The sequence below is a fragment of the Pempheris klunzingeri genome, chromosome 18 (genome assembly GCF_042242105.1).
Source record: "Pempheris klunzingeri isolate RE-2024b chromosome 18, fPemKlu1.hap1, whole genome shotgun sequence".
NCBI lineage: Eukaryota > Metazoa > Chordata > Actinopteri > Acropomatiformes > Pempheridae > Pempheris > Pempheris klunzingeri.
The window spans coordinates 11,728,089-11,740,509 of record NC_092029.1 but is presented as its reverse complement, the minus strand read 5'-3'; the positions used below and the strand labels follow the sequence as shown (position 1 = coordinate 11,740,509).

The 12,421-nt window shown below is 41.8% G+C and overlaps 1 protein-coding gene across 2 annotated transcripts in view; it reads left to right on the top strand.

Moving 5' to 3' along the window:
• Window positions 1-12,421, top strand: part of mettl24 (methyltransferase like 24) — a 60,662-nt gene that overhangs the window by 24,658 nt on the left and 23,583 nt on the right. The window contains exons 3-5 of one of the 2 annotated variants that reach the window (XR_011585629.1): window positions 298-431; window positions 5,547-5,772; window positions 11,001-11,370. Coding sequence is in view for 1 of the 2 variants with exons in the window: in XM_070848913.1 (XP_070705014.1) it covers window positions 298-431; window positions 5,547-5,772; window positions 11,001-11,318 (678 nt within the window). In the remaining variant the exon portion in view is untranslated. Of the gene's footprint in view, window positions 1-297; window positions 432-5,546; window positions 5,773-11,000; window positions 12,403-12,421 lie in introns of those variants that run through there. The other variant, XM_070848913.1, reaches the window with a different exon arrangement.

Below are 12,421 nucleotides of genomic sequence, written 5' to 3'. Positions count from 1 at the left end.
CCAAGGGTGGCACAATCAGTTATTAGGTTTAGGGGGCAATTACTTTTTCACATAGGGCCAGGTTGGTTTGGATAGCTTTTTTCCCTTAATAAATGAAATCATTATTTAAAAACTGTTTTTTGTGTTTACTCAGGTCATCTTTGTCTGATATTACAATTGGTTTGATGATCTGAAACATGTAAGTGTGACAAAAAAGCAAAAACAGAAGAAATCTGTAAGGGGGCAAATACTTTTTCACAGCACTGTATATATATATATATATGATATGCAAGTATGTATATGTTTTTATGTGTCCAGGTGTCATGTGCATCGTTGGATGGTGAGAAAGCTGCTCAACAGGGGACCAAGGGTGCTTGGACTGTCTGTCTGGATCCCAACTACAGCCTGGCCCACAGGATACAAAGCAAACACTGCAGGGTTTACTCTTTCGGGTGCGTACAAACAAACACTCATTTAAGGCTTCATCTCAACAGATTTATTCCCAAACGCAAATCTTTATCCTCACCACCACATGTCCAACATTAATCTTTATTCTAATGCAAATGTAATTGTAATCACAACGACAACAAAAAATCTACAGACGGTACGCTATCTTCGAGGCAAGCTGCCATCTTTAGAGCAACAGAATGGTTCACAACATTAATTTTCAGTCAGTGAGTGATCTGCAAACAGTTCTTCAGAGCATCTGGTTCTGTGACAGGCTGTGATATATCTATTCAAAATCGCTATTGTTGTTGCCTCACCCATGACACTTAACTTTTATTCTAAGTGGAGAAACTCAGGGTTTTTTCACCATTTTGTCAAAGAATGACGGCTATTTTTTCCGGCCAATAGAAGAAGAAGAGTATCTCTGTCTTAAGGTCTCCTGTTAGTCTGGTCTTTTTATGTCCTCATTGCAATAACTAATTGGCAACTGAGCCTGTGTTTATTCAGAATCTGTATTTCTCCAACAAAGCAGAAATATTCAACTTGCTTGTTTTGAGCCAGGTAGAAGTTAGGTTTCTCTTTTTTTGTGGTTATCCTGTTTTTTGTTTTTTTTAACAATCCCTTTTTAATCTGTTGAGTAACGCTGTAAAAAGTAAAGATAATCCTGTCCCCTGCATTACTCTGAAAATGTTGGATGCAGCTTTTCAATGTCTGAATATTTACCTCCAACACCCATCTTGAACGTCACATCCACTCTACCTCCACGTCCTTCCCTTGAGTGGCAAGTAACTGTGAATTGAGTTTTCCTGGCCACCAAAGTTTTTGACCTTCTCAAGATTGGAGGGTCAATCACTCCCAGTTGGCTTTGTGTCGTGGATCAGCTCGGCCGGTCTCCACAACGCTGGGCCTCCGATGTTCTGAGGTGCTGCAGAGGTCTGAAGGGATTTTTCTGCAGGAAAGAGGGAGCTTATTAATTTGACTGTTGAGAGACAGGACAGGTGTGCTGGCATCAATGCAGGCAGGGCACTGATACTGGTGTGGGAGGTAAGGGGGGGAGTGGGGTTACTGCTGTTTCTGGCTTCCTGCCTCTCTGTGGAGAAGGGTTCAAGGGTCAAACGGAGAGATTATCTGATATCCTCTGGCTGACTGATGGAAGACCACTCATGCAGACAATCTACATGCACCAAAATAAAAGGAATATTAGGATTTATGCAAACATTTTAACATTTGACCTGGATGTCAGCTTGGGAAAATGTGACTCACTGCTCTGATTTTCTACGATAGCTGCATTACAATATTCCCTTCTATTTAACCGATCCCTTAAGACCCCTGGAATGAATTCAATTTACGCTAAGTTGCCCCACCACTCTGGCTAATGCAATGATAGCGAGCCCAGCTAAAATAGAAAATTTTATGACAAACAGAAACTTCATAAGTATCAAAAGCAAAGTCTTAGGAGCCCATTACAACAGTTAAACAAGTCAAATGGCTCTCTGAAATTCCACTTTTCTGGATGCAGCAAGTGATCTTCTCCTTCCTGTGTCCCCTATCTGACCTAGATTCATAGCACACACACACACACACCTTGGTCACACTCTTGAATTCATGCCAGGTATGCTGAGCATCCTATTCTCAGAAGACTTCTGCCCTGCTGTATGTGAGACTCAGAAAAAACCCTCAACTACAGCGAACTGCTGCACATGACACTGGCTTTAATAGAAATGTCAAACAATATTGAGGGTGGGCGTGTGCATACTGTTGAATTCAGTGCATTGCCGAGTATGTATGAATGTATCGTGTGTGTAGTCTTGCATGCATATCTTTGTGTGTTTTCGTGCGTGTGTGTGAGGCTGACAAGTCTCATTTGCATGCTGTTTAACGAGCCGTGGACGGCTGTGCCTGGGCAGGATGAGCAGCTGTTCTCTGATTGGTCTGTCACATGGTGGTGGATGGGGGTGTGTGGAGGTGCGGGGGGGTTTGCAGGATGTTTTTCCACATGAAAGACCATTTATCCACCTTTCACCTCTCATACTCGATCTTACCTCTCTCTTCCTTCATCTTCCTCCCCTCGTACTGATTTCAGTCTCGTAGTCTGTCTCTTTGATCATACGTTATTTTTTTCTCCTGTTCTCTTGCAGTATCAGTGCAGATGTTTAATGTAATCAAAGATTGTCTGAGGAGGATGAATCATCCATTATTATAAAAAAAAAAAAAGAGCCCACATTCTAGCCAATCAAAGCAGACACTGAAACTTGTGATTTCACTCATCTAATGCACTTTCAATCAGAAGTGTGGGCATGTGTGATGCTGCTTGTGCAGCAACAGGAATATTCACAGTATATCTACAGGCAAATGTGGCTCCAGTCACTGCATCTTTCCTCTCTTTGTCCAAATTGCCAGTGTCATCATATTCCAAACAGCTGACAACATGCTGTGACTTTTTATTATGAACGTAATTTGTTTTTCGGATGTCGTAGATCTTTTGACAGGAGACATTTTGACATGTGATTGCAGAAAAAGCACAGGTGTAATTATGACTGCATTCCATTTATGTGAGACAGTTTTAAAGCCCTGGTATTAGCCTTTTGCACGGAAGACATTTTGATTCGTCAAAGTAGAAATAGCTGTTAAATCGCTTGGTTCACAACCACCAGACTCCATTGAGAAAAACAGCAATTCTACACAGGAGTTGCTGGTCTACCACTGTCTCAGTCATCTAGTCTGTTTGTGTTGTTAACACTGAAACAAAGAAGAAGAAAAAAATTAACAGATCAAGGCAGCAGTAGAGCAGCCACACTTCTTCTGCCAGGTAAAATTATTGGTTTTGTCAGTGGAGTCTGGTGGGTTTGAATAGCACAATACAACAGCTGGTTCTGGTTAAACAAAAAGGATCTTAAAGGTCTGTCTCTGTAGGAATCCTTTCCATGGTGTTGTCAGACATTTCGAGTAACAATCTGAGCCTGTCAGTGGCAAAAAGAAACATTTTCAGTGAACGTACATTGATTGGGCCCAATTGCTTCAAAGGATTACATTCCAGCCAATACAGCCCCTTCTCTGCCCGTTCCAGGCTGCTGGCGGAGGTGATTTACTGGACCACTTCTAGCAATTTTTGTACCTACCAGTCATTTCAAACCCAAAATATGTAAAAAAAAAAAGGGGCTCAGGTTTAAAAATACAACTTGTTAAAAGTTACCCTTTTAACAAGTTGTTTGTGTTTTGAAAAGTAAAATGTAAGTAGGGTCAGATTAGGATCTCTCTTGTATGTAACTGAAGTTGCAAATTTGATTCTCTCAATTACCCACCATCTCATTTTACGCCCCAAGTAACATTGTAGGAGACCATTGTCAAGCAAAGTCAGTCATCTAACTTTTTTATGTATGGCATCTCTAGCTGAACCTCCATTCAGCCTTACTTTGAACTTACACACGAAGTGCAGAAAAACTTTTATTCCTTGAATCTGAAAGAGGTCCACCAATGACAACTCGCAGACTATAGGCAATGCAGCCGTTGTTCAAATTTAGAGCACTTACTGTAAATAGGCTAAAGCACAGCAAGGGAATTAAAAATACCAGCACCTCATCACTCACTGATCATGAATATGTTAATGTGCTGCACAGCAGAAAGAGAAAGACGGAGTGGAGGAAGGCGGTGAGGAGACAGACAGTCACTGAGACAGATGGTATTTGAAACAAGCGAGTAAAAATGAGAGAAGATGTAGTGGCAAAGGGAAAAGGATAGAAAGGAGAATTTGAAAAGGAAAGAGACTGAAAGACAGCAGATAGTTTCTCAGCCCACCCAGCGTTTGTTAACCCGCCTCGCCAAGAGGTTCCCAACATCCAGACAAGCTGTTGATTAAACAGTTCAGTGAGAGGATAGGTGGACTAAAGGCTGCGTTTACATATTTACAATCCACTAGGTGCTTTGGACCCATCACACACAAACACACACACACTTATTCACATCTAGTTGCCATGACATAGTCAACACAGTGTTATCGCTCCTGTATTCTGCAGTCTCATGAGAGAGGATATTACATCTTGCAGAGACCCTCCTTTATCAGCACGGACAGCCACAAGAGCTTCTGATGCACTGTGAGCCCCCCACCTTCCTCCGCTTCTGCATGAACAATGCCTGATCCCTGTCACTGCAGCGATTCCCTGCCAAAACAACCCACCAGAGAATGAGAAGCTCTCAATGAAATATCTGAAATATTTATCTTGCTAAAAAGAGACGTCTAGTTGCATCTCAATCTCACTCATACGCTCCTCTCTCATCTCCCTGCTAGTGCGACGCATTCGGGGACTCTGTGCCTCATCTGTAAAAGACGTGTACTGTGAAATGTACTCCCTCCGCCGCAATTACAGAATACAGCCGCAGCACAAACTAGACACATGGGAATGTGGAGACAGCAGCTGAGGAAGGAAGAATGGGAGAAAACTGCAGAATTAGAGAGGGGAGGGGTGAGATAAAGAGAGAATATACAGTGAGAGGGGAGTGGGAAAGTGTGGGAGAAGAATGAAAGAGTGAGAAATACAGGGAAGTGTGTCTCTCTACTTAGATTTACTTTGATTTATTTTTTTGGGATTATAAGTGGGCAGAACAAGACAGGATCACAATGACTGTGTGGTGTTTGATATGTAGCCTGTCTATAGCTCTGTCTCAGAGTGAAATTTTATCATGAGAATTCAGTGGTCTTCCATTGTATTTTACTTCTGTGATAGAATGCGTCATAAACTCTGTTGCTTCATGCCACAAAGGAGATTTCTGGGTATCTGGTCAAACATTTTCTCTTTAACATGCAGCATAACAGTGCATGTGGAATAGAACAGGAAGCCCTCATCCTGTCTGTGCTCACGAGCAATTGCCCTGGTGGGAAAGTGGGTGGATATATTTTGAGTTGAGATGTCATTGTGGTTAATATTACACCTTCTGAACACCAGCATCTTAGCATTGCCGTGGTGAATATGTTGCCATGCCAGTGCCAATAAGTAAACAAGATTACTTATCGATGCCAGCTTTCAGTACAGTTTTCAACACTATATACTGTGTGTATATTTTAGCTTGTACCACAAATGTATTAAGGTTTGATACCTGGTTGTGCTGTGCTGTCTGGGTTGCAGGTTGGGTGCAGATGATCGGTCCCTAGAGCATTCTCTCGCCAGGGCAGGGTGTGAGGTCCACTGCTTTGACCCCAGTCTGAAGCAGCCTCACCTGCAGCAGTCTGAAATGTGGCTTCATCGGCTCTCTGTGGACTGGAGGGATCCCAACCCGGCCATTGTCGCCCAGCGTCAGTACGCCAACACCAAGAAACTGGCCACCATCCTTAATGACTTTGGACACAGACAGGTGAGAGGTAGAGCATAAGGGGGATCATTAACAACATGGTCTCTGGTTATGATCTAGATTTGTGAAGGATTCTGTCATTATAAAATCACCCGGAAAAGTGCGAAAGTCATTTTTCTTTCTGTGTCAGTTAGAGGATTCACTTAAATGCTGCATGCATGCAAACACAGGCTCCGTCCTCTGCAGTCCAATATAATACAGCTCATCATGATTCATTCCTCTGTTATCTGTCACAGGCTCAAGGTGGATAAACTTCCATATATAATTTTATTTTCATCTTCTAAATATTGTCATGCTGAATGTTACCTCTGCAAAACCCCCCAGGGATTGCGTTTCACCTCATCAGACAGGGATCTGCATACAAGATCAATCATATACACCAAGCCCACTAGTAGCATGCATACTAATAAACTCAGTTATAGATCCAGTGAACATGCCAGTTTAGGAACAGGCTGTATGACAATTCAAGGTGAAAGAAGCCAAAGATTCTCTTACTTAGGTAGTCCAATCACAGCCAAACGACAGTCCTTTCTCTTCTCTTGCCAGTGAGAGGAAAACTGATCATACAGACACACGTTTACAGACAGATGAGGATACACATTTAAATCTATGTCTGGATTCCATTAAAACCCTTTTTATGTGATTGTAGCATTTTGCATAATACTCTGAGGGCCTAAAAATGGTGTGTAGAGAAATTAGTGAAGTGGTGCAGTTTTTGTGCTGCTGTGTGTAATATCAGTGTGTCCTGCTCTCTTCCTTTGCTAATACTCCCACTTGGAGTCACCAAAGTCAGAAATGTTCAAATCCGACACATTGTGGACAATAATTGTAGGCAGAGGAAGGATTTCTTAAGGATTTCTGATAACCCTTGACCTTTCATCTAGCACCACCACTATGCCAATACTTTTATACCAAATCATGCACATCTAATAGGCAGACCGTCATGAAATTGAACACATTCAGGTTCCCCAGATGCCAAACTCAGACCAAAGTGTCTGCTTGACATACAAGATGTTTCATTATGTGAGGGACCCTTTACTATGAATATCACAGCTACTAAGAGCTGCTAACAGGGCTTAATGAATTACTATTAATATTATTTTTTTTATACCTGTTCATGTATGAACAGTTAAATCAAAGCAAATTTAAATCAGCTTCTGAAGCAGAATGGCTACATGCTGCTCAATAGTTTCTTTTTTGGAGCCAAAAGCAAAGCAGACTGGCTCATAGAAGGGACTTGGAATATTAAGATGTCGCGCAGTGTGTGACAAGATAACAAATAAATGTTGGCATGTGTATGTGCTCATGTGGGTGGGTTTGCAAGCCATACTGTTTTGAATAGATGACAGTATCCACCTGTTTTAAATGCAGAGCCACGCACACATTCTTGTAATGAGGTTTTAATGTGAGTACATAGTGTGCCGGAGGTGCAGGCAGCAGCATCAGAACAGTTTCTTCTCAAAGGCTCTCGCCCAACCTCTGTGATGGGAAAAGCAGCAGAGAAGAAACAGAGACATTCGGAAAAGGTCGAAATATGCATCTGTGCAGCATTTCTTATCTGCGCTGGTTGAAAACTACACAGATGACTCATTCGCGGAGCCCTGGTGACCGGCTGAGACAGCAGACACTTTCACCACATGGGCAAATGTCAGTCGCAGGAAGTCACATCTCATTTACTGAAAGAATATTGCACCATTGATCATGTTGGCAATTGGACAACACAGCAGAATCAGCACTGCCCAGCATTACTACCATTCTTTGGCACTCCCATATTACAACAACAGAACAAGCAGAATGTATGGCACCTAACATACCTTAGGATTTCCTGAGTGAAGATCCCTGCATTCTTCTGCATACTAGTTGCTGTAGTTACCCAACATAAATCTCTGAACTTCTATTTGGGAGACCCCTGATGTAGCCAGTAATTTGGCACTAATAGATGAGGGGCTTTATTGGTTTACAACCAGCAAGATGAAGACTCAAATGTTGTCTAACATTTACCATGTTCACCATCTTATTTTACATTTGCTAATTAGCACTAAACACGAAGTAAAGCTGAGGCTAGTGGGAATGCCAGTTTTGAAGATATTTGGACAAATTATGATTTTTAACTTGATGATGGTACTTGATATGAAGTTAAAGGATCAATAAAGTTATATTATAATTCATCCTGAGGGGAAAAAAAAGAATGTCTTACCATATTTCATGGCGAGCCATCCAATAGTTGTTTCACTCAAAACCACAAATGTCAACCTGCTGGTGGCATTAGAGGAGAAGTCAGTGAGTCATTAAAGTCAGTAGGATTCATCCTCTGGGGAGCGTGAATAACTGTGCAAACTTTCATGACAATATCCAAAAGGCAAGATATTGGTGGACTTACCGACACATTGATCATTCCTGAAACCACAATGATAGCATGAAACTCAGTGGTTTTTGTTATCAGCCTAGTAGAAAGTAGTAGAAATATCCATATGTGAGGCTTTAGCTGGAGGTAAGCACAATTATCTCACACACTGTTTGGAAAAATAATAACTCCTATTTCATGTCTCATTTGGGAGGCTCTGCCCTGATGTCAAAGCAGTTGTTGAAGTACTTCCAAAAGCACAGAATTAGCAAACTTCTCAGATGTGTAATTAAATATCTTTAATTGCGATCTGCTCTCTAGTGGCCAGCTCACTAATTAAAGCATTTAAAACATATAATAATGTAGGTCAATTAAGCTGTGATGTTTGGCTCTTTGATTTAGAAGAAAAAAGGGTTGAATTATTCTGATAAGACCAATCATGTGGAACAAAAGGGGACAGTAAATTACACACACAAAAAAAAGGCTTGTTGATAGCTGGGATTTGACCACCATGAAATAAACACATTTCAAGCCAATAGCAAGGCAAAGTGTAAACTTCCATTTTAAGTTATTTCCTCAAATCACCAAACTTGTTTGTTTACAAAGACTCCGACAACTTTTCATCAAAAGCGACTCTAAATTAAAAAATGTCCCAGTGTGCTGCATAATCCTGAGGATGCTTTACAGAAATAATTACCATGTGTATTTCGATCACACACTGCATGAGTCACTTGGAGCAGAGGAAATCTGACATTAACTCCTCTGCTGTGGAGGGCAGGAATTTTAAATAAAATGTTCTATGGAGGCTAAAGAGTGGGGCTGATGACCGCTATTATTTTGAAAGAGTCTAATTAGGTTTGTGGTTGTTTTTGAATTGATCTTGAGTTCTTACTGAATTTTCACAAGACAATTATAGTGATAGTCGTCTTTTTGCAGTTATCGTTTGTTATCAAAGACGCTGGTTTAAATAGGTTTCATTCGTTTGCTGTTACAGTTCAAGATTCAAAATAAAACCAAAGACAAGTCAATGTCATCCATGGGAGCCAATGTTTAAGAAACTCTTATTCGCTTTCCTTGCTAGGAATATTGGTAGAACTGAAGTTACCAGCAGCAGCTGGCTATCTAAGCTTAGTGTAAAGACTGGAAACTGGCGTTCAACTTCCTCTGGCAGCAGCCTGGTCAATAATCTGGCCTTGAGCAGAACCTGCAAAGTTCACAATTTTGTGGCTAGGAGCAGTAACATCCTGCATCCTCCCCTGGTTCAACTCAAGAAACAGTCTTGCACATAACCTCCCGCCAAGTAATACTGTTACACATTATTTTTTGTACATATAAAACAAATAAGCCATGATGTGTTTATTTGTGAGCATGCTAGTGGGTAGATTTTGTTAGCTTTGGACAGAGCTGAGCTAGCTCTTTCCTTGTTCCCAGCCTTTATGCTAAGCTAATTGGCGCAAAAAGTCAAACTACTCTCTACAAATGATCGATGTATATCAGCCAAATGTTTTTGACATGAAACATAATACTTTACTCTGCAACCACCAGCAAACTCATCTCATCTATTTCCAGCATAGTTAAGGACCAGTTAGCGGCAAAGGCTGCACAGCAGGTGTAGCAAGAAATCATCTGTCCGAGGCTCCAACACCATATGGACTTTGCTCACACCAGGCAGGAGTCTTGTCACGGCTTGCAACCTCTCCTGCTGAGAGAGTTGATAATGGCAGCATAAGATCAGGGACCGTCGAGGTATAAAGGCAATTTGTGTGAAGTCCACTGAAAAAAAAAAAAAGACTTAACATCCGTCAGACAATATGAAGTTGTATGAGCCTTTCTAAATAACAACCAATCTCGACACATGGACCCAAACACTTCGATACACATAGACACACACTCTCTCCCTAGAGACTCAGTGAATACATCACCCGCTGATGATGCCATATCGTTTTCCATTACGAGGTTTTCTGTCCAATTAAGGAAGTATCTCTGCTTGTGGGAGTTCTGGGGCCCATGGGGCGGATACAGAACAACATTTGGACTTGTTCTCCACAGAGAGCTTTTTTTTTTTGTTTTTTTGAGAGTTTCTGAGTCTTGTTCAGTTCCACTAATGAGAGCTGGGATTTCTGTGGTGCCACCAAAGGCATCAATTGGAGAGGAATTTCATGGCCACTTTAATATCTGTGCTGTCATGGTGCCGGTTGATGTTCTGAGTTTAGTTGTAAAACCGTGCATGTTTCCCATAATATAAAAAACATAAAGGAACTGTGAATTTCCTTTAGCTAGTATTTCATGTTATCTTTAATGGAATACGAGTATCTCATGTTATCTTTAATGTAATATTCTTGACACTACGATACTCTGAGCCTCTGATAAATCCTGTAATCTAAATCTCTCCTCAGGTCTTATCACTAATTAGCGGCTACATGATGTACTAGCTGAGAAAAAGCTAACTGAGACATTGGTGAGCCTCGAAGGAATAAAAGCACACTCATCAACGAGACTTTTAAATACATACAGGTCAGATAATGGACATCTTTAGCAATTCAGTAGACTGGAGAGGAATCCCAAGGTCCTGAGGATGTGGATTAAACTTTGGGCATGCATGCATGAGTCTCCTCATATGAATATGACCTGAGGGTGCTATTAACATTCATCTTGTGAAGCATTTCCTCTGTGCTCCAACACAGCAAGCCTTGTCAGGCTGCTCTCTCGCTCAATCCATCATCAACATCGCTAAAGCAAGAACAAAGGCCAAGCTTCACTTGCTCCTTTTCATCTTTTAATAGCATTTGCGTTCAATAATTCCACAGAGTTTAGTGTCATTGCAGTGTTATAATGGAACTCATTTATTACCTGAAGAAGAAAAAAAACATTTTTTTTTCTGTTCTAGGTGGATGTACTGAAGGCGGATATGGAGAGCGCAGAGTGGAAGATTTTGGAGAATTTGATCCTGGAAAGAGTTCTGAACTCAGTGGGTCAGCTGTTGTTGGAGCTTCACCTGCACTGGGCGGGCTTTGAGGTGGGCGGCGATGACCCCTCCGTAGTGCGGTACTGGTTCAGCCTGCTGAAGGAGCTGGAACATGCCAATTTCCGCCTCTTCCACGTACACAGCGACCCTGACAAGCCTCACCTCTTTCTGCATAAGAATGTCCTCAATGCCAGCAGTGCGTACACCCTGAGCTGGGTGAACACAGAGTGGAAGCCTTGAAGGATGCCACACTAACAGAAATCAAATAGGTGGAGCACAAAAAAAAAGGACAGTTACCTCGGCTGGAACGGCCTTTGAATGGAAATTGTGTGCAAGACGGAGTTTTAAGTCTGAGCACAAATTCTGAGTGGGCTCAGCTGTTCCCCAACAGACCGCTCTTATCTGGCCTGACCTTTTTTGCAGAGCTCAAAATCCTCGCTCCTACTTATCCTCCTGTTCTTCCTCTTCTGGACTGTAATGACCTCAGCCGTGTACAGGGGCACAGTAATTGCCTCCAGAGGCTCTTTGTGTTCTACCTCATAGTGGCGGTGTTGTTGGTCAGCCTCTGAGTCACAGCCACCCCTGTCATCACCGTCCTATCCGAGCTCGGCCCACAGCCAGACATCCCCGGCTGATATTGGGGAACCTTTCGAGATTAGGATAGTCTGCAAGGGCCCAAAGACCACAGACCCCCTCAACAGAACATGAAGTGAAGGAAATGGGTACATGATGTTCAAAGGGGGTAGGTAGATGAAAGATCCTGCCTCGTTGATGATGAATATTCATGGGAGGCCGTTGGAGCTGGATGCACAGAAAGATGAAGAACGAGCAGAGGAATGTGGGTAATAAAAGTAAAGAGATGGAATCAGCTCCGTCTGGACAAAGAGAGGACTCCCTGCAGTTGAACGCGGATATGACTGTGTCTAGAACCAAAAACATGACAACAATGTGAAGAACGTCAACAGCTGTCTCTAGATTGGGTTCTGTGTGTTTGATGGATATTTGAATGAGCCTGTGTGGGCGAATGTGTGAGAAAAGATAAAAAGAAAAGATGACATTTTTTCCTGGGTTATCATTGAAAACAACAATTGAGATTCACACAAAGAAACATTTGTATAACTGTCACTTCTGTTATCATTCAGTTTTGCTCTGCTGCTCCATTGGCCCTACTCCATTATCTCTGCTTTACCAGAACATCACCACCAAACTTGATCTGAAAACATAACACTGGGCTGACAAACTATTCCACATTAAAAAATTATCCAATTAATGGAATTTGCCGGATGTTTTGATGGAGTTTAATAAAGAGAGGAAACAAAGAATGGCCTAGGGTTTCATCTTGT